General features: G+C 28.9%; 1 protein-coding gene across 11 annotated transcripts in view; it reads left to right on the top strand.

The window, feature by feature from the left end:
* waw (Translation factor waclaw) overlaps positions 1-14,027 on the top strand; it is a 63,381-nt gene extending 49,354 nt beyond the window's left edge. For all 11 annotated transcript variants that reach the window (XM_043039829.3, XM_043039832.3, XM_043039830.3 and 8 more), the window contains 6 exons: positions 107-177; positions 262-363; positions 2,909-3,042; positions 4,443-4,488; positions 5,708-5,920; positions 13,868-14,027. In XM_043039829.3, the coding sequence (XP_042895763.2) occupies positions 107-177; positions 262-363; positions 2,909-3,042; positions 4,443-4,488; positions 5,708-5,920; positions 13,868-13,993 (692 nt within the window). In that variant the 3' untranslated portion in view covers positions 13,994-14,027. The remainder of the gene's footprint in view (positions 1-106; positions 178-261; positions 364-2,908; positions 3,043-4,442; positions 4,489-5,707; positions 5,921-13,867) is intronic.
* The last annotated feature ends 10,001 nt before the right edge of the window (positions 14,028-24,028 follow it).

Consider the following 24,028-nt stretch of genomic DNA (forward strand, 5'->3'; position numbering starts at 1 on the left):
AGGGATCTAATATTTTATTTACACCAGAACTCTTCTAGATATTTTTTTTATGTCATTCAATGTGTGCATTATTTTACAACTTAATAAAATGTAATTTTTCTTTTAGTCAAAATAAAGGGACAAAATAATATTAAAACCTATTGTGGGGAAGAAATTATTGTATCAAATCCAAATGAGGTTATATATGCTATTTTATTATTAGTTTAGTAATTTTAAATTCATTCACATTTTGAAAATGTTTATTTTTTATTATTTTTATAGTTTCCACCTCCTGAAATAATTGAAGAATATTTTGAGCCAATGGTACTGGGAACAATAATTACTCCTTCAGACTATTATAGTGCTGTTTTAAAAATGTGCTTGGTATGAAAAATTCAAATTTTATTTTTAATATAACTCAATAACATAACTTCAATTTTTGTACATGGATGCAACTGTGTCAATGAAAACTTCCACTTCATAAAATAACTGGTATCAGGTTATTAACAGTAACTGTTGCAGCTTTGTCAAGTAAATCTTCGATTGCAATGTATTTCTCCTCTAATGTATCCTCTCTCTGTAATTACCAAAATAAGCTTTCATAATATGCTTTCAAAATGTTTTTATGAGGAAAAATTATAGAAAATAAAAACATTTGGGGACAAAAAAATTGTAACAAATTAATTAAATACTTGTAATTAAATATTATAACAAAAAAAAAACATGTGACAAAAAAATGTCTCATATGTTTTTGAATGATTATTATGCTATAAGAGAGCACTGTGAAAGTTTATGAAACAATTGGAAAAGCACTATGCTACAAACCTCAAAGGATTTTCTAAAATTGCTGAATTCTAAAGGACAGAAACCAGTTCATCAGATGATTGTAAAAGTTTTTGTCTGACTTTAATTGCATGAAAAAACTGATATTATGCATGTCTGAGATTATTGAAGAATGTTGCCAGCAAATAACAATAGAAAACCATTTCTTGCATGCAACTCTAAAAGCATAAACACTACGAATTCTTTTTTTAGAATTTCAGAATTTCATATTCTCCGTTTCTTACAAATATTTGAATGGTAGGAAAAGATGAAAACTGTTCTTACACCTTCCTATAATGAACACAATTTCTAAAAAAAATAAGGCAGTTCTAAAAGAGGTAGTTATAAAAAATGATTATTGATGAATAAGTTGAAGTACTGTTGAACTCATTTTGTTTTTAAATTCGGCACAGATTTTTACATTTACAGGATATATGTGTGAGACAACACTTATTTTGAGATGCTTATTTTTAGATGAAAGCATGAAATGTAGAAGTAAATTTCACTAGCAATTAATGATACACAATAATTATATCATTTAAAGAAAGCTTGGTTTTTAAGGTCTCTGTCTCTTAAATTTCATATTACTACTTTGTAAATGAAATAATTTATTTTGTTATTTTATTATTTAATTGTTGTGACACTTAGACAGCATGACAACTAGTGACCCGAATTTGACCATAGTTTGTCACACTGTTTAAATGTTGCAACAATTAAATAATAAGATATAGAATAAATTACAACTATATACATTTTATTTACGAAGTAGTACTATTCTATTTAAGAGTCTCCGACATTAAAAACCAAGCTTACTTCCAGCGATATAATTATTGTATATCATTAGTTGCTAACAAAATTTACTTCTATATTTTATGCTTATGTTATGCCTATTCCAATCAATTTCTTGTGGTTGATTGTGATAACAATCATTAATCCCAGAACAGTTAAGTTCAATTTATCTGTTTTGGATTAACATGTAAATGTGATGTAGTAAAAGTCATTTCTCTACCAGAGTGTGATTCATTCACTGAAGATTCTCTTTCTTTAAATTGTTTTGTCTTTCAAATGCTCTTGTTTTGATAAAATTTTGCAATATATTTCTAGCATGTACAGCATGACACTAAAATGCAAAGTTTATCTTTTTTTTGTCTTTATCTTCTTTTGATGTTTCAATTTTTAAAACTAAATAATATTAAAAATGTCACACTTTTTGAGAAATACTATAACCATTTTTTGATTATCCTGCATATTCAATGAAATGAATTAAAGGAGTGTTAGTGTATCTAGAAACTGATTATCTTTCCATAGAATTACAAAATAAAATTGTGGAAAACACCATGTGGGTGAAAAAGATTTTTTACTAAAAGAATATTTCTAAAGTATGTGAGAAATTATTTAATATTTAATGAAGTTTTATAGCAAATTTATTTCAAGAAGAATTCATTTCAATCTTCGCTGCCAGATTCCAACAATGGAACATAAAAGTGACTGTTTCTAGCTTTTTGAGGATTATCAGCAATGAAATTCAAGGAATTTTGTTAAGTATTTAGAATATGCTCTAGAGATCATCACACACATGTGCTGATTTTACTAACACAAAATTACTTTAGTTAAGTGATCATACACTAAATTACTTTAGCTAAAGATATATTTTTGAAATGGATTTAAAACTCTGTTTTGAAGCTCTTTCTTTAATTCCAGACTCTCTTTTTTGCTTCATTGTGACCCTTTATACCTTGACCATAACAATATTATAGAAGCATAGATTGAGATGAAGCTTCATCTTCTGACTGGAAATTCGAAGAATTTTTAAGATTACTTTCTCCTTTAATGATTTTCTTGACTTGGTGTGTCATAGGTATTTAATTGCTTGCTAGGATGCCAAAAAATGAGTAAATAAAAAGAATATTTGAAAGCATTTATAAGAGTTAATTAGATTAGATTAAAATAAAAGAGTTAGGTATTACTAAAAGAAGCACTAAACTTGATACTCATTTTGTTTGATAATATATGAAACCATTGCTTACTGTAGCATTCAAATAAATTATTGTTTTTTCTAATTTACTTATTTTCTGACTTAAACTAACTTTTTTTTCTTTTAATTCAGAATAGAAGAGGAGAGCAAAAAAGTGCACAAAATATTGATGATCATACCATATTACTTACCTACAAATTTCCCATGAATGAAATCATTGTAGACTTTTTTGATGAGTTAAAACAGATTTCATCAGGTTTTGCAAGGTCTTTTGATTTTTTTATTAATTGCATTTCTTTTCAGTTACTTTTCTTCTTTTATTTCATTCTCTTAAATTAATCCTTTTTTTAATATTGAGATCTGATTTGAATAAATTGTGAGATACCAATTTTAACTTTTGATCATAGAACAGGATAAATTATTTTTCTTACCTTCATCTTATAGCATGTTTGATAACTACTTATTTAATTTTTGACCTTTTATACCACTAGTTATGTGTTATCTAAAATTAAAATTCTGATTAGCATTATCAAAAATTTATTATTCAATCATATATAATGTTAGAACTATATTGTTGGAAACCACTTACGTTTAGGAGTTATGCTCTAACATCAAATTTAAACTAGTCAAAGCAATCAAAAGAGTAAAAAACATGTGAAATAAATGTTACAAATAATTTGAGTACATAGGCATTGTGTCTGAAATCTATCCTTGTGCACTTATCGTATTCACATAAAATGTTTGCTAAATGATCTTTAAATTATTATTTTAACACTTAGCGACCATGAGACACGTATGTTGTGTTTCAGTTAAATTTTTTTCAACATTGTCGAAGCTAACGGGTTAATTTAACTATTAGCCTTTCTTATTTGTATGTGTTATTATGTTTTCTGTTATTATGTATGTGTTTTTAGCACTTTTTGCATTGCACAGTCGCATAAATTTCCTTATCAGCGATTTTAGGAACTAATTTTTTTTTCACAGAAATTTAGTATATTATGGCGTGCAGAGATTCAAAAATTACAGATTGTTGTGGCCATCTTTCACATGGGAGAATGCTCCCTTGATATAATCTTGCAATAATAACTAGAGGTTGCTGTTTATACAACTTATAACTTTTTTGGGTTCTATACCAATTAATATGTTTATTAAACTGTTGATTTGTGCTTGTCATGTGTATTAAGACTTATATTAAAAAAAGAGGAAAAATATCACATCCTGATCTAAGCAATATCTGACATGAATAGTTATAAAGCACATATGAACTTTTAAACCAATTGTCACTATTATGCTGTAATTATCACAAGTGTAAGAATTGACTTAAATTCAATTGAAGCAATTTTTTGAAAAAATATACATAAAAATGATTTAAATACTTAGGAAAAGGAAACTGAGCAACCTTTAAATTTTATGATTTTTGCTGTACGGAATAATATCAAGCATTTTTTCATTATTTTCTTTATTAGGTGAGAGGGGAAAATATTTTTTCATCAGTTTGTTTATGCTAATTAATTCCTATTTATAAGGTACATCAAAGTAGTATAAAATCACTAAAGGGTTTTCAGTGTGTTTAAGATCAGCCATGTATGAATCATGAAATAGATATTCAACAAAATTTTATACTATGGTTATTTATGATTCTTATTAAAAAAAATTTTTTTTTCAGTTTTGATTATGAAGAAATAGGTTATGAATCAAGTGTTCTAAAAAAGGTAAAAAAAACTTGTCATAATTTTTTAATATTGATTTATGTCATAATTTTTTTTAAAAAAAAAAGCATACATTTTTGATTTGATTTCATGCTTTTTTGTAGGAAAAGGATATTAAAGTATCCTCTATATAATTTAATATTTATTCATTTTGCTTCATTTTGAGTTGGATTATGTTCTTTGATTACTTTATATATTTTCCACCTTACATTATTAACATTTGAAAAATGAAAATTTCTGATATACCAATTATTAGTCTTTTTAAACACCTGCTTTCTCTGATTATAAAACTGTTGAAGCTACACTAAAAAAAATTCAATTCTATACTGTTAGAACTAACTGCATTAACTGTCAAGAGATTATTTTGTCACAAAAATATCTATTTTTAAAATAGTTTTGAAAGTTGCAGCAATACTAAAGAATATAATCAATTAAAATTCATTTAGGGAATTTAAACTACATCAGTTTACAGAGATTTTGAGAAGAATACTGCTTGCCATTTTACTTTTTTTGTAATTTGATACTGATATTCATAACAGTAACTAATCTTTTTTCAATTTTGCATTTGATAAAATTCATGATGTTGTAGATTTTTATTTTAAACTGTCATGATAATATCTAATATTATATATCATCCTAATAATAAATCTTGAATAGTTTATGGGTATGCATAACTAAAACATTCCTTATTTATATAAAGTTGTAACTGGAATTAAAAAAATATTTTTTTGTCCTAATCAAAATGACTTTTGCTGCAGAGATCTAAATGCTTTTATGAATTGTGTTTACAGAAATTTGGAATTAAACTATATCTAAGCTATTGCTACCTTGTATTGACTTAAAATAGTTTCTGTCATAAAATTTTGAAAATTCATTTGTCATAAACTTTTCTGTCAAATTTGAGCTTAAAAATGTCGTAACATTATAAACTTCTTTGAAATTTACATTTGAATCTAATTATTTTTGTGAGATAAAAATAATTTCTGAATAATTAATATTAATATACAGTTGGCACCTGGAAATGAATGACCAATTAAATTATCTCATCTAATTTGTTTCTTGCTTATTCACTTCAGGTTCAGCTAAGACATTTCATTATTTTTATATTCTGTTATTACCAACTATTGCAGCTCTGATATTTATAAAGTATAAATGTGAAGAGTAAAATGTGCAGTACAATTTCATGAGCAGTATATAATATAATGTAAACTTGCTTTTTCAGATAGATATATATTTAAATGGTAAAATTGTTGATGAGCTTTCCCATATTATTCATGCATCTAAAGTTGAACAAGTTGGAAGATCATTGTGTAAGCGCTTAAAAGAATGCATTGAACCTCAGTTGTATGTAATAGCTATTCAAGCTTGTATTGGTGCAAAAGTTATTGCCCGAGAAAATATCAAAGCTTTGAAAAAGAATGTAACAGCAAAGCTAGTAAGTAAAACTTGAAATTCAGAAGAAAAAAACTTGTTTTATACTATTTTGTTCTATACTATCTTACAGAAGATAAGCATTTTAGTAAATCAATTCAATAAATACTTATTACTTGTTGTTACTTTCAAACAATGATTGATAACTTTGTATTTAAACTTATTATTGTATTAAAAAGCACTAAATTGTCATTATGAGGAGCTAGTGTTTGATCGGTGGCTTCTGCTTGAAGCCCACCCAGCATTAAGTCTTTAAATACTAGCTTGCCTGGGGAATAAAGACAGTTGGTGCGTAATGCTGTTGACATTGCCACTATTATACTGTTGGCCACAAAATAGTTATGTTAATTAAATATTAAATCTAGTCTTTAAATATATCTTTTTTTACACAAAATATTTAACATGACATAATATATCATATAAATAATATATAAGGCTTAAAAATATGATATACAGTCAAACTTCGTTAATGTTAATTCAAAGGGGTACAGAAAATTTGTTTACGTTAAAAGTAGTTTACATTAGTAAACTACTTTTTGTGAAAATTTTTTGTTTAAAATTGTATAATATTACACACATTTTCTGTTAATCTTTATCTGTTATCTATTTATGTTTTTTTAATCTTAAATGCCTATTATGACTATGTAAATTAACATATATTTCATTTCGATAAATGTTTTTATTTTGCACTTTATATTAAATTAGTAATTTTTGTGCACCTCATATTAAATATAACTAATTTCTTTAAAAATATAATTAAGTTATAAAGGAAGGAAAAAATATTGTACTGGTGAAATTCAAAAAGTTTACTTAATTTTAAAGTTCTACTTTTTTTTAAAATTCTGTAGAAGCTAATATAAAATTGCTGAAAAGTGACTAACTAATTGGAAATAACTGATTCATTGTTCAAAGAGAAGATCATTAATAAAATAATCAGTTATAGCTCACTGTTGTGGTTTCTTATTCACACATGCTTTCCAAAAGTCTTTTAACTTATCAACTGTAACCAGAAAATAATTCAAATTTTCATTTTGCATTACAAAAGAGCAAACAGTTTTAATTGCTTCGTAAGCATCCATCAAAGATAAGTAAATCAATGTATTCGCTATTGAAATTTAAAATTTTTTTAAATTCCAAACGTTTTAACCTGTAAAAATGTAACTTTGTAATATCAATTTCACTGAGCGATCAAGGAGAGTCTGGAAGAAATGATCACCGATATTGAACAATCGGTCTTCATTTCTCAGGAAAACATGATTCTTTACATTCACACCCATCCACCGCCCCAGGGATGAGATTTTTCCGCTTTTTAGCGGATTTCCGTTTTTTACACTCTTATCTCTTGAATTTCAGCTTTTTTATCAAAAATTCAGATTTTTCTAAAAATTTCACTTTTTTTTCATAAGTATTCCGCTTTTTCAGAAAATGCACCGATTTTCAAAGAGAAACGAAAAATTCAAACTACATAGCTACCAATCCTTTCTTATTTTTACTTATTTTAGCTATTTTCTCCCCTTTTACTCGCAGCAGATAAGATTTTCCGAATTTTTTACCCGCCCTCCAGATAGATCCGATTTTTGTAGTTCAAACGAAACTGCTTCTGACAAGCCTTTTAGAGGTCCCAAGCCTGGAATCTGCTAATATCTCGATTCTTATTCACACGATTTTAATATCAAACATAGCTTTTCATATTTGCGTGTTGCGATTCTTATTCATGCGATTTGAATATTGTACGTTGCGATTCTTATTTACGAGATTTAAAAATCCGATATTGTGATTTGTATTTACGTCTTTTTAAAAACCTATGTAGCGATTGGCATTCACGCAAGTTTAAAATTCAATGTCTTGATTTGCTCATGCGGTTTATAATATCAAACATCGATTTTCGTATTTATACGCGATTTTAAAATAAGGCATTGGGATTTGCATTCTAAAAATTATGCATCATGATTCTTATTTATGCAATCTAAAAATTACACATCATGATTCGTATTTACGCGATCTAAAAATTATCAATCGTGATTTGTATTTACTCATTTTAAAAATTCTATATCCCAGTTTGTATTTTCACATTTTCGAAATTGTATATCTAGTTTCATATTCATGTGATTTCAAAATCCATAATTGTTATTCATATTCACGCAATTTTAAGATCAACTATCGCGATTCTTGTAAGAAGTAATTTTTTTAAAATTAGTTACTATAAAGGTGACTGTTTTTCTAACGCCGATTATTAGTATATGTAAGTGTTACAACATCAGAGAAACTGGAAGGGAATATATTCAAAACTGACATTCTGGGCTTGCAAAGAAGAAAAAATAGGATTTGTTACAAGATGTTTGAAGATGAACTAACGACTAATTATAGCAAACATAAAAGATATAGCAAACAAAAGCAATCACTTAAAAAGGGAATTAATTAATTTTTTTTTTGGAAAATGAGTTAACTCATCATCAAAATTTTATTTATAATTGCTGTTATTTATGCTATAAAATACAAAATTCTTATCAAATAAAAAACAATTATCTAAACAGTTGCTGATTGTCATGTAATTTTTCAAACTAAAATAGCAATTTTAGTATGTTAAGGAGTTACTATATATTTCTACTTCACTGTTATTGATATGTTTCAAAGGGCTCTAGTTAGATTAGACTATAATATGAACATAATGATTCGGTCCATAGTTAAAGTTTTTTTTCCAATATAATTTAAAAAGTAATATTACTGATATATTTGCTGTAAATCACATAACAGTATTTATTAAAAGAAATTAAATATTAATGTATATTCTCAGTAGTTTTAATTTGCTAAACCAGGTAGTTTTTCAAGTAATAATTGTCTCTTATGTGAACTGAGGAAAAATATAATTTCCAGCTTTATTTTCTCATATGGTAATTTTTATTTTCACTAAATGTTAAGTATCAATGTAATCATTTATATAATAATAGATTAGTACACAATTGTATGTCAACACATTATTTATTACCTTAAACAGTCTGGAATTTATTATTAAAGGGTTGCACTTGCGTAAAATTTACTATCGTGGAAATTCAGCTTTTTTGCCTTTTGGCTAATCTCATCCCTGACCGCCCCTACGAATTTACAGTGTTTCTGAAAAGTTGTATTGTTTTAATAATTGAAAAATAATTCTCGACATAACCTAATATCAACTATAAAAATAATGCTTCCTACCCTCTATCAGTTTTGGCAAATTCTAATATCAGTAAATAACAAATATATGTATGGATCACCCCTAGTAGTATTCTCTAATTAGTGAAGAAGCAGAGCTTGGCTGAGACATTTTTGAATGAAATTAATGAAATTGCCTTGGTGGTTAAAAATGTCTGCCAAGCAATAAGAAATGGTTGTTTTGCGAAGCTTATTTTCAGTGTTGAGATAGAGAATTTTGCATGAAATTTATCTAATATTTTTTATAAGCAAAACATCTGTAAACTCCTGATCTATATTTACTTCTGCTTTTTCTTTTTGCATTTTTTTCAAGATGGGTATAAAATTGTAGAAGATCAGATAAAATGGCCTTTCATTAAAATGACTTAGTCCAAGGGTTCCCAAAATTTACTATGTCCTGGTACTCCTAAGTACGACAGATAAGCATTATGCTTGTGGTATATCAACTCCATACCAGCCAACTTTTACGGTTTAGTCCTACAGTGTATGGTATTTTACCCGATCATAAGGGCAAGCATTAAAATTATATGGTTGCATATTTATTTACAGTTCTTAAGTTTTTTTTAAGAAGAAAAAATAAATAAAATTTACAATATTCTTATTGTTAATTAACAATAAGAATATTTTTAACTAACAATGTGCTTTTTTAAATCAAATTGTAAACTGGTTGGTTTCGGTAGCCAATCATGTGAAGTACAAACAATTGGTAACCAATGAGAGTGGATATGCGCCTCAACGAAATGAGCCAGTAAGACCTCTGATATATGGGATCATGTTACCAGCAATGAATGAATAAGCAATGCTAACTCATTTTAACCATAGGTTATGGAGTTTCTAGATTAAGAGCGCTTTTTGGCTATGGTGATGTTATTTGTGTTAATGATTTGGTGTGCATAGATTGTGGTATGATTTTGCTTTAAAATATGTAACTGTGCCTCATGAAGTTTACTTTCAGATATTTTTAGAATCTTATTCTAAAAGTTTTCCTTGAATAATTAAGTCTAACAAATCACAACACTATGTGTTTTGTAATGTTTGGATTCGTACTAGATTTTAAAATAGCTGATGGTGGTAAGAACGATATAAATGATCATATACGTATGAAGAGACAAAGATTTAGTGGAATGTGTAAATAAAATTGAAAACATTAGCAAATATTTTGTGTCTGGAATTGATGGATGTAATAAAGACCGAAGTGTATTTTACGTTGTTCATTGAAGAGCACAATCAACCTATTAGTATCGCAAATCATGCGAGCCCATTATTTAGGAAAATGTTCCCTAAAAGGATGTTGCAAAAAAATCTGTTGCAGGACGAACAAAAACTGCTGCTTTTGTGCCAAAAATAGTCTATGTTAAAATTGCCACCATTGTTGAATCTCTTCAGAGACAAATGTTTGCTGTGGCAGCAAATAATGCAGCTGTACAATTTTATCCTATAATTGTTTCTTACTTCGACACAAAAGCCAACGAAGTCAAAGTATTGCTGCTTGCAGTTCTGACTTTAGATGCAAGTTCTACTGGACAGAACATCAGTAATTTGGTGTTAAATACTTTAAAATCAAAAAATTTTCCTTAGGAAAATAGCTTGGCATTTAGCTGCGATAATGTGTCGGTGATGGTTGGTGGTTTTGCTGCTGTATTTAACCCCTCGACATACGAAAACGTCTGGTAGACGTCCTTTGTTTCTTATGTCAAAGCAATAATTGATGTGTCTTCAACACAGAGATGCCAACTTGCTCCGAACAGCAATTGAATATTTTAAAGTGGTAGTTTATAAATTGTGATTCTTGGTTTAATAAATTCAATTTAGTAGATTTTTATCCATCACTATTTCTAAATAATTGGTAGGCTTATGTAATTCACCACTTTATAGTAGTTATGTCATACTATACCTTTTAAAAATCAAGCGCAAATAGTCAAATATTTAAATAACTACAAACAAAATTTTAGTTTGTAGTTATTTACCATTTTTTAAAATTTATTTTTCGTGTCTGGAGCAGTTGGCATCTCTGTCAACATTCTGTAGCGAGTTGTGGTTTACAGTGCAATCAAAGATCATTTCTATATCAAGAAATTAATAATTCTGCACAGTTTAGAGTTTTGATGATATGTCGAGAGGTTAAGACAGCAAATCCAGAAATTTTTGTTGTTGACTGTCCTTGCCATTTACCACACATTGCTGCTGAAAGTGATGTTTCGGTTGATATTTTTTTTGATTTAGAGGTTTTATTTGGTGCTGATACATAATAATAATTTTGAAACATAGTTGCACAAGATCACTCTCTTTGAGTAGAAGCTTGGAACAATGGGATCCTCTGTGTAGTTTTTATAAGGATCAACTAAATTAAAAAACCAATTTCAATGGTTTTAATGACTACTCTATACCTTTAAAAAAAAATCAGTAAATGACGGCAAAGGAGAGAATGAAAATCTTTCTAAAAAGAAAAGACTTTTAGAAATAGAAAAATCTGTGAAGAAATTAAAGGTAGACTGTTGCTCAAATAATTCTTTGACAAAATCTTCTAAACAGGAATCAACTTTGACTAGGAAAGAACAAATGCTTTCATTTCTTTCATTGGGTATGTGTAAAACTTATTGTTTATTTTTAAATTACATTATCCCAGTTTTTAAAAACTCTTTAATTATCCTGCTAGCTAAGAATTCATACTTTGAATTCTTTCTAATTGGATTTATTAAAACACTAAGTTTCAAAATTGGTTTCAAGACTAGATGTTATTAAAGGCTCCTCTCTCATGGACATTAACTTTGTTTCAGAGAAGAATCATAAATTGGATGATATATTATAATTAGTAGTGCTGCTTCCAAATTAATATCAGCCTTAAAAAGGCTTTTCTGTATTCAAGTAGTATTCAAGTAGTTCATTCTGTATTCACTTCTGTATTCAATAGTATTCAAGAAAAATATTTTATTACAGACTGCAACTATATTTGGCAGAAATTTCCTTTGAATAGTAAGTTTTTATTGTCTGCTGAAGTGGCAGATACTGAAAAGTTTCGCACAAAATCATTCAAAGATGTAGATTTCTTTTTAAAAGAATTTCCATGAATGTGTTTTAGTGAAAATGCTGAAGAAACTGAAGGTATGAAGAGAAATAGACTTTTAGAAGAATTCAGTGATTTGCAAATTACTGATTTACCTTCACAAGAAATAGGAATAGACAAGAAAAAATGGCATGTTGTTTCCAAAATAACATCCAAAGATGAATGTTTAAAAAATTATAGTAGGATAACAAAAATAATAGTGGCTATTTTAAGCATACCTCACGGCAATGCTGGGTGTGAGAGAGTATTCAGCATAGTTTTTAAAAAAATAGATCACAGTTTAAAAATTCTTTGCCTGATAAATCACTAAAGGACATTCTAATTTTCAAGACCACTCTGAAGAAATAAAGTAGAAATAATTCAAATGTTCTTTCCTACCTGGTTGTATCTTTTTACCAGACTTCGATACTGCGTCGCTTGTCTTCAAAAGAAAACGAACTTTAATAATAAAACATATTTAATAAGAAGAGGACGGACATAACATAAACGATCATCTTTCATCAAAGCTATAGAAATCAAACTGAAACAAAATAAAAACATTAATATTCATTCAGTCTGCGCGCCATCTGTTGGCATTAAAGTTAATCTGTTTCACACTCAAACTGGATATTGTTATGAGCAGACCTTTGATAAAGAATTCTTAAAAGCAACTAAGTCTCCTGCATATGAACATTTAAGGCAAAAATTGTTTTTAATTTAGTCTAACGTTGATTTAATTTTTTCCTTTTTTTATTAATTTAGAAATTGAACTTTGAAATTGTGATTAAGTATTAGTATTTTTGCTGAAACAATTTTGTAATAAAAAAGTTATTCAAGATTTAAAAAGGGTTTTTATTATTGTTTTCAAAATGAAATTCTTTGTAAAAAATATATACAAAATTGACTAGTGTATTTTCATAGGTTTTATAAATTTAGTAACAAATAGTTCTAAATTTTGTGTAAAAATGTCCTCTAATAACACTTTCTGTGTAGCACTATATTGAGTAAAATACTTTCTCAGAATTGTAAAGTCATGCAGATTACAATGTTGGCAGGTATGCAATTCTAGTCATTGGAATGAGCCTAGTATAATTTCTCACATTATTTTATTAATTAATTATATTGATTTTCAAACAAAATAAATTTTTTGTTTCTAACAACCAATTTTTCATGTATAGTTTAAATAGATATGGAGTAGTTAGGATATTCAAAACACCCGTAAATTTTGCACTTAGAATGGTTTAATGGAAATACAATTTTTCACTTAGGATGGATTAATAAAAGTAGAATTTGCACTTTTTAGGATAGAACAGTAGAAATTCAGTTCATTGATTTCTCAATTCATTAATTTCTCAATTTAGTTATTTAAACTCAGCATCAAATTTGTTTAGATTGTTGCTATTCTGAACATTCATTTTAAAAACTGAACTAAAAGAAATAAGTAAGAAAATTGTGCTAGTTTTAATATATTGCAATTAATTAATTGATGTTGATTACCACTTTTAAATTTTTTGGTGTATGTCCCATTACTGAGCTTTAAAACATCATAAACTTTGGCGAGAATCAAGATCATGAGCCCTCATTTCTCTGTGTTTGCCAGACCAGGTTGTCACGGCATACACTTTCTTCAATCTTCATATATTTTTAAATAATTGTTTTTGCGATATACTTTGCATTTAGTATTTTACAAACTGTATTTTTTTCTTTTCATTTTTATAGTATGGTGGTGATGTTACTCGTAGAATGAAACTTTTGCAGCGTCAAAAAGAAGGAAAGAAAGGACTCAGAATGGTTGGAAATGTTCCAATTCCTAGAAATGTTTTTATTAATATATTAAAAAAGTGAAGTTTTTATTAGACAATAAATTATTTTTCCTTTACACTTTTTCTGTATTACTTAATATTGAAACAAGTAATTATATTTTGTAAAAAGAAAAGAAAAAATATTTTTATCTCTTCGTGCTTGTGAAGTAAATCTTTCAATCAATTTTATTTAATAAATCCAATAAATTTTTTTTACCCAAGATTTACTTTTTAGCTGGAATTTTAAAGCCAAAAATCTAAAAATATGGTGGTTTATTGTGCCATATTTGGTTGCACTGAAAAATTTGTTAAGAGAGAACCTTATACATGTTACAGACAAGTTAATTCATCACTTTTTGGAATTATAATTGTTTTATTTATTACATAAATGAACTTTTGGAATGATATTTTTTCCCTTAAAACATCATATTAATCCTAATTCTTCCATTTTATTCATTCTAACATTCAAATGTATACTTTTAAGTTTATCTTACGAGTAAATATAAACAAATGAGAACACAACTATAAGTAATGATTTTATAGAATTATTCATTATTGATGTATGATTTTATTGCTAAAATCTTAATAAATATATACATAATTTTGGCGACATTGTTTCTTTCTTTAATCATTTGTTTACATTGTACTTTTTAGTCTTTATAATGTTTTGAAAGAATAAATTCATCAATATTTTTTAATTTCAGTTGCTTCCATTGAATTGATTCAGTTGGTGAAATGCATTTGCTCAGAGGGGTATGAAGGATTATTATGAAACTATTCAATAAATGGGGCAAAGTTTTTTAAGGCTTAGTTATTAATACTTTGATGAAATCGTTACATATTTTTAAATTGAAATCATCTGCTCTTTTTTAATTGCAATAATGTGTGAAAGAGCCGCGATGGCTCAAGGGATAGAGCGTTTGCCTTCCAGTGAGGAGAACCGGGTTCGAATCTCATTTGTTATGAATTCCGCATCCGGCTTACACTGACCACAGTACTGACGTGAAATATCCTCAGTGGTAGACGGATCATGGGTTAGAGTCCCCTTGCAGTGAGGCTAACCGTGGGAAGTTCTCGAGGTCTTCCTCCCCATGTAACGCAAATGCGGGTTAGTTCCATCAAAAAGCCCTCCACAAGGGCAAATTTCTCCCAATACTCGATCCAGGAGTTCCCTTGTCTTTTGGATTGGATTAAAAATCACAAGGCTACGAAGTTAAGCATTAGTGGTCGTAAGCCCATAAAATTGGGTTGGCTGTTCATTGACAGTTATAAAAACGAAAATTATGTGTGAAAAAATTGAATACAAGCAGCAGTATTAACACTTGTTTACTCTCATGGCTGGTGTAAAGTTTAAATAAAAACAAAATTGTTTAAATAGAAACGGAAAGTTTAAATAAAACTCTTTTAAGAGTGACGAGGTTTTTTTTAAGATGCTGCAATTCTTTTTTATTCCCAGTTTTTATATTGTTTTTAGACTGATCTAAAATCATTTCTTGTATGTTTTCGAAAAGTCCCTAATATCTGAAAAGATATCTATGGATGCAGCACTATTGCAAAAGCTATGTTCCAAAATTTGATCGTGTGTTTTTATATACAGTGAAACCTGTTATGGAAACTCCTGCGAAACGGACACCTCTCAATGCGGACATATTTTTAATTCCTGTGAATCTTCTATGAATAACCCATTATGTACATTTTCCTCAAAGCAGAGACTCCTGTAACCGGACAAGGATAGTCATTTTTGCCATGACAAGTTATTTTCCATCTCTTCAAACGGACACTATTTTTTCTACATTTGAAAAAAAAAAAAGCGTTTTCTGCAACAAAAAAAAAATATATATATATATAAATTAAATTAAAAATATTGTTAAGCTATTTCACTACTAAAGAATCAGTCTTACTTCTGTCACTCTGCCTTATATTTACAAAGAAAGAAGAGGAAATGATACTGCTCATTCCAACAGCAGCTTGTTTATCTAGAGGACACAGGTTATGAGACTCCACAAGCTGATATGCATCTTAAAAGCTCTCAATGATTCTACCCCACTGAAAATTGCTTTCATTTTCTTATCAATTTGAAAACTGTATTTAACACAGCTGGGGTAAAAAAAGAGAACAGAAATATAATCTTTGAGGTGTTCATATAACTGAAACATTTATTCAAACACTTGATAGATGATAAATTGTAAATATATCGTGGTTAATTGTAATATATTTAGTGACCTGGATTAATTGTGTACATGTATCGTGGTTAATACCTCCTTGAAAGTAGAATTGTTTACTTTCAAGGAAGTATTAACCACATTTTCTGTCAAGTGATGGGTAGGTGTTAGGGGGTTGTAAACATAGTAATTGAGACTGACTGAGGACTAAAAGCTCCTATTGGATATATGAGTAACTTGAATATCTATATTATTAGGAAATTATGTTCATTTATTTGTACATCTAGAATTATGTATTTATATCTAACTTTTTCAAATATTCTTTTTGTAAGTTTAAGTAAATATCCTTTCAGATAGTTATTACAGATTATTTAATTTTTACATAATTGAAAATATTCTCAAAACAATTTACTGTGTTAAACTTCCTTATTAGGTACCCTTCCCGTAAACTCACAACTCTCTTAAATGGACATATTTTTCCGTTGGAAGAGTGCCCGCTTAATCGAGGTTTCACTGTTCTTCAATATCCATAAGTCCAGACGAAAATTATACAGGGTTGATTCACAATGACTGTATGTTTCTTAAAACTGCTGAATAAATTAAAAATGATAATTTTCTTGATTTTGTGAAAATGTAAACAATTTTGTACTGATTATACGCATTAAAAATTGAAATTTTAAAATAATTTTTAATTTAGCAAAGTCTTGTTGAAAAATAATCTAATGTTTTACTGTTCCCTCACTCTTAACGCTCCTGAAACTTTTGACTTTTCTCTGTTTTCCCTGTATAATTAGAAATCACGAATCTACCAGAAAAGAGGACTACTTTCTCCGCCAAAATCGCCGAATGAGAAGGAGCATGTGACTGAGAAGCTCTGATGTTTGGGACAAAAAGAGGAAATATAACAGTGGGCTTGCTTTCTTTGTATTACAGCTCTACAAAATGAACATACCAGCAAAGGCTTAAATACAGATATTAACACATATTGTCAGGTTTGGGGTTTTGTATGTCCTAAACTGGTTTTGGACTTGACACATGGGTTTTAATGTCTTAAACTGATTAAAACTGTCTTAAAGTGTCCGAAAAATTGAACATTGTTAAAAGGTAAACATTCTTCGTATAATAATTACATATATTAATAAAAATTTGATACTTTGTTATACAATTTGCTTTAACTTATTAAAAGAAAGTAATATAATTTAATAAGAAAAGATTTATAACTTTTGAAGCTCCATAATTCATTGAACAACAAAAGTGAATACCTTATCCCTTAAACAGGAATAAATATGCTTTTAAACTGATTATGTTTTTACATAAGGATAAATAATTCATTATTAACAATAATAATAAACTTTTTTAATAAATCAAAAACTTGTCTGTTTCTTGTTCAAAAATTAACCTTTAAATGTTCGCAATATTTTTTTAAATTGTGACTTAATTTGAATTAAAGGGTTTTGGACAGGACGGTTTAAACCGTGGATTAATCCATTCTGTCCTAAACCTTGCCAACTCTGCATATAGTAATTTTCTATTTAGTGTCCTTTGCAGGCTATTTTTATAAAAAATGAAACGATATTTGATATCACAGTATACTTGGTTTAAAATATTTTTGCAGAAAGATATTGGACTTGATATTAAGTAAAAAAAAATTTGTTACAATTTATTCTAGAACTAATTATAATAACGGATTTGAAAAATTCATAGATTTCGCTTCTATACTATTCCCTTGCTAGTGATGAGTGTACTGGTACATCCAGTCCACTTAGGACTGATTTTGAGGAAAATAGCTGACTCGGAGAATTCTTATGAAAAATGAAGTCTAATATATGCATTAATGGTCACAAATGAATATTTACATGAGAAAAAACGTCTTCAATTTGTTACCATTCGTTGCTGAAGTCAAAAAAAGAAAATGACTGGCTTAGCGTCTTATAAAAATTATGGTTCTTGCATCTCTCAGCCCCACCACTAACTTTTATCCTTTTTTTTTAAACTTTATTTTTGCATCAGTCTTAGTTTATCACAATGTTTTCACTTTATTGAGTAAAGAGATAATTGTATGTGCTTAACCCAGCATCAAATCTCTTACTTTGCATTTAATTAATGTTCACTATCATTGGATTCTATGATGCCCTACTTATTTTTTCTCTTTTTTAATTTTTGCTCAGTTTCTAACGTTATTGGATTTAGTTGCTTTCAGAACGCAGCGCGGTGGAATTTTTTGTGGAACTAACCCGCATTTACGTTACATGGATAGGAAAACCTCCCATGGCTAACTCGACAGCAAGGGAATTCTAACCCATGATCCGCGTACTTCTAAGGATATTTTACGTTAGCACTGTGGTCGGTGGGAGTGGAATTCGTACCAATCATCCACCTCTGGGATTCGAACCTGGCTCACCTTATTGGGTGGCGAACTCTCTAATCCTCTGTGTCTCTTTAGAACGCATTATCGTGCATAGCTTTTTATCGTTACTTTCAGTTTGTCCCTCCTCAAATCCTACTGTTTGCCTCATCGTGGCGGGAGGGTGACCCTGGGCGGAATGGGTGAAGTACGTCGGGATTTTACTCCTGGTAGGGCCACCCAAGGCGTGAAGGCCATTCCATTATACCCAGCTAAATATCAGTAGGCGAAGGAGCCAAGACAGACTTCTACCAACTGGTGCTCCGGTCCTTGGACTAACTGAAGCTGCACATTCCCTCACCAATGACTTCGTTGACTTCCACACTTACTTTTTTGGTTGTTGTAGTTCATTTACGTCGCACTAGAGCTGCACAATGGGCTATTGGCGACGCTTACTTTTTTGGAGTTATATTCTCTGGAAAAATCAAACACCTCGGAGGAGTGGAAAACACCCCCTACCCGTAATTGGTACAAGGGATCAAAACCGGGTTTGTCCCTTGACCTCCCTTGTGACAGACGTACCCGGACTGTTCTAACAAGGCTTGCCAGCGGTCACATCAAGTACCTCACTTTCAACGAGGCCAGGAAAACCTTCGTCACCTGCACCAAGTGCCAAATTCATCAGGCTTCTCCTGAGCACCTCTTGGATTGCATGGGACTCTCTAAGGAGAATCTCTTTAGCAATCCTCTCCTAGTCTTCGACTTCCTTTCAGTCAACGAACTCGTGGATCTTGTCTGACTCCGTCAGACAGTGAGGATAAGCAACAACAACAACAACTTTCAGTTTGTTGCAGTCTCTTGTAACATTACGCTTGTGACATTAATCTAGATCTTTTGAAATTAAAATTTACTTTAAATCAATCACTCATTTTGAAAATCATTTCAGTTTATATTTTAACTTAAAATTTCACAGCCAGAAATAAAAAGGGAATAGTTTTTGAATTTACACACTTTCATCTGATTTTCGAGAGCCACATTAGACCAGTTATGTATAAATATATATATATACTAAATAAAAAAAAATCAAAAAACGTTACCACACAATGTAAACAGAAATTTGTTTATAATAAAAAAATCTATTTATACAAATGTATTGGTGATTAATATTTGAAGCTTTGAGAAATATCTTTTTCAAGTTTTCTGGAGGTATACTTATAGAGTTGAAATACTGGGGTAGAGAGAGAAGAATAACCCCCGACCCGTGGACAAGATGAAGTCACGTGACTGTAGCCCAAATCTGCGGTTGACTGAGACCGTTTCTATTCCCGTCCATTCGTTTAGGATTGCGATCGTCTGATGCAATTAACTGTCTGTCTTTTTAATTCAGAAATAAGAATGGTACAGAAGACCTGAGCATTTTGCTGCAAGCAGAAGTTTTCTAGGGACTGTCCGATAACTTTTTACAAGAAAGGGCGACATTTTTTTCACTTTTTCTACTTTAAAATTGATTTTAAAATTTTTCCGATACTCAGTCATGCTCTGATAATAATTTTTTATTTGCTTTAATAGGCAATTACGCTCGTTTTTGTTCATATTTTTTACATTTAACATAAGTCTTTATCGTTTCTTAAACTTTAAACTTATAATTATAAGTTTAAAGTTTAAGTTAAGTTTCAATATATGCTCTATTTTTAGCTGAAATAGCTGCAAAGCTTTGTTGACTTCCTTGGCGAGATACTTTAGCGCCAAGGAACAGTGGAGTAAACTTTCGGTTTTGTTTTAGTTCTCTTTAAATGTCGATATCATTTCTATATATTCTGAAGATTTTGTATATCTTTACCTCTTGATTACTAAAATCCAATATTTATCTTGTTCTGAAATGTTTCCTATAAATATATATATTTAAATAAAAAATATGGTTCATAAGAAGTTGTGTTTTTTGAATTACATAGGAATGCTTAAAAAATAAATTATTTGTATATTCTTATATATTTGATGAATAATTAAATTTTATGTACTATTTAGAAAATAAATTAAGGTATATTTAATATAATCATTAAGTACTTGTTTATTTTCTTTTTATGTAAAAATAGTTGTTACATTGAAAATACTTTATTTTACTAGTATATTAAAGTGTGGAATTTTTACCTTTGTATAGATTGTATATATTTTATTTGCTAGCTGGCTTAAAGATGTAGTTTTAAATGCGTTTACTATTTTTAAGAAAATTAAATTTTTTATGGAGGGGCATTGTAATTTTCTTACTGTCTATAAAATGATTAAGGTTTTTTTATTTCTAAAATAAAATATTTTCAACTGTTACTTTTTAAGTTACTTGTTTTCTGTATATTATTAAATATATATTGACCTATAATAGTTGCATAAATTTACCTCATAAAAAGTTGCATAAATTGCAATTTCTATCACAATAAAAGTAAGGTTTTTCAATTATAAGTTCGTTATTAGTTTCAATCTACATTTAGTACAAAGTAAAAATTCTTATTGTTTTCTCTTTTATTTAAGTATTTTTTGTTTAAATTTCGAAAGCTTTTCTACTAGTCACTTTGTGTGTACAATTCAATTTTCCTTGTAATTTATGGAATTAGATTGTACATGAAATGCAAAGTAAAATTTCTAATTAAACTCTTTTATTATTTTCTTTTATTAATTTAATGCTTTTAATTTTATATTTTTCTCTATTCGGCACTGAAAACCTTTATATTAGAATAAATATTTTATTTCATATTTAGACAAATTGTTGAGTGTTAAGTTAAAATGCAACAGTAGTTTATTTTTGAAAATATCAATTTTAAGTGTCAGGAAAAAAAGAAGTCAAAATTCTAAATTAATAACGTAAATAATCTTTATTGTATAAATAATTTAATGTATTCAATATATAAATAAAATTCTAACCGTAATTAAATTTTATCAAAAATATGTTTTCTATTCTACTAAAAACGGGTTTTATTTTCCTCGATGCTATTTTTCCCAAAATTTAATATTACCTCAGGAGCAGTCTCTTGATGAGCAAAAATAAAAATGATAAAAGTGTTGCAACATTAACGTATATTTTACGTATTTAAACTGAATCTTTTTATTTCTTTATTTTATTTCTAAGCATCGAACTTTTTTCAGACAATCTATTTAATTTTGCAATTTATTTTTATCTAACAGTGATAAAACTTTTAAAACGTAAAGATTAAATTAATTTTTTAAACGAACTTATGTTTCATTAAAAAAGAAAGGCAACATTTTCAAATCACATTTTAAGCCCTGGGAGGTGTAAAAGAAATCGTGATTTTTAAATCGAAGTTATTAATATTTTTTTTAAAAAAAACAGTAGTTAAATGTAATAATAGTTATTACAATATAAATTGTTAATTTTTTTTAAATAGGTCTTTGTAATAAAAACATTTACAAATTTTTTTTCCTGAATATAGTAATAAACATAAGTGGTGCAGAATATCGTTTTTTATTCTTATATAATGAATAAATTTTAAGAAATAGTGTTAAGGGTAAAGACGAGAACTACTTAAATTTTTTAATAAAGGTAGTACTTAAATTAAAAATTATTTGTTAAGAACAAAAAAACTCCTTATGTTTTAAAACCACATTTAATAATATTAAAGAAATGTTATTAACGAAAATATTTTTTTCTCTCTTTCAAATGCTGCGATTATTTGCACATCGGTAATATCGAAATAAAGCTGGTTAAAAAATTTTGTGCGCCAACATTTGTGATACTGCGCCAAGTATTGCACTCTTTCCATCACGTGATTGCAGCTCTTTGCTTGCTATCAGTGCAACACCTCCTAGAAAAGAGTAGGCCTCTGTACGGGTTACCATAAATATCCTTTAGTAGTCCAAACGTAATGACAGATTTCGTATTTTCAACCACTGCGCAGCTTAGTACCCCGAACGTAATGACATCTTTCTTATTTTTCATCAACTGCGCAGTTAACTTCGTCACATCGGACTACTAAATTAATCCGTGCTGAGGCCTTCCTTATTCTAGGAGGTGTTGATGTGTGGCGTGTCTTTTCGGAAGGAATAAACAGATACAGTGCTACCGGTTCCAGGAGTTCGGGCACACCCAGAGAAACTGCCCAGCCCCTGAGCTTGCATGCATAAAGTGTGCGAAAGCGTATTTCAACTACACCTGCTCTAAACTACCAAGTGAGCCTCCAACTTGTGTGAACTGTAAGGGCCTCCATCCTGCTTCACTGGCTGCAGTGAACGACCAGAGAAATCAAAGGGAAAGAAACCGATGAACATCACCGACAAAGCCACTAGACTTCACCTTATCTTTAAAGAGATGCAAGAGCTCCTTCAAAATGCTGAACTAGTGACGATGCTACAATCACTCCTTTCCTGTGTCCAAGCCTAATCCAACACCCTGGACTTTGCCTTTTCCACGTGCTGATCACTACTGGCTGTGATCACTATTTTTCTTTTATTTCAGATTCTCCACATCTGAGCCAACATTATCGACACATGAATAGCGATGGATCGGTTAATACCGCTACGCGGTAGTGTACCGAGATTTTTGGAATTTCTAACATTCTACCTACTATTTCAACTCTATGGATATACTGTGGGAGGATACGCAAAAGATTAGAAATTCGAATGTTTAGTTACTTTTCTTGCTCATAAAACTTTGAGCATAGTTGCCAACTTTTACTATTTCTACTAAAGACTTTCATAATGGTAGTTGAAAAACAGATAAACAGTATTAAAGTTTCTAATTTTTTCAGGCTTTTACACATAAACTTAATTTTTAGGGTTCTTTCACAAGTTTTTTTAAATTTATGTAGTGGCGGTTAAATTAATTTTAAAACGAATCTTTTTAACTCAGAGTTATATATTAAAGCATAAAAATGGCTACCACTAGAAAATGTCGTTCCTGAAAATCGTATACGTTCTCGGGTATGACGTTGGGTATACCATTTTAAGCCTTAAGGAATTGTTTAAGTAAAAAAAAAGAAGAAAAAAAAAGCGATTTTTCCTATAACGTAAAGGATTCAAATTAGCTTTGATTTATTTTTGTTTCCTATTTAATAAGCTAGATAAATTCATACGGAATCTATTAAAAGGGATTTTTTTGTATCTTCCTTAAACATTTGTAAGAAATATTTAGTTTCATAACAAGGATTTTTTTTCCTTTAATCTTTTCCTAAACAAAAGCTTCAGTATCATAAAAAAATTAAATAAAAATGCAAAAAATAAACGAAATAAATCTCACAACAGAATCGTAAAACAGGCATAAGAGTTATTGGGTTGATAAACTTATATACAATACAATTAAAAAAAGTATTGAGATAAAAATTCAATTCACATTTAGAATACTTTCAATCAGCATGTATACTCACTTTCAATTCTCATAAAAATAAAACAATCTTAACCGCTTCCCTGATTATCCCGAATTAACTCGGCTATGTATATAATGCAAATATAATTAAAAAAAAGTATTGAGATAAAAATTCAATTCATATTTAGAATACTTTCAATCAGCCTGTATACTCACTTTCAATTCTCATAAAAATAAAACAATCTTAACCGCTTCCCTGATTAT

This window comes from Parasteatoda tepidariorum, chromosome 12 (genome assembly GCF_982258835.1).
Source record: "Parasteatoda tepidariorum strain Cologne lab strain chromosome 12, Ptep-v5.0, whole genome shotgun sequence".
Taxonomy (NCBI): domain Eukaryota; kingdom Metazoa; phylum Arthropoda; class Arachnida; order Araneae; family Theridiidae; genus Parasteatoda; species Parasteatoda tepidariorum.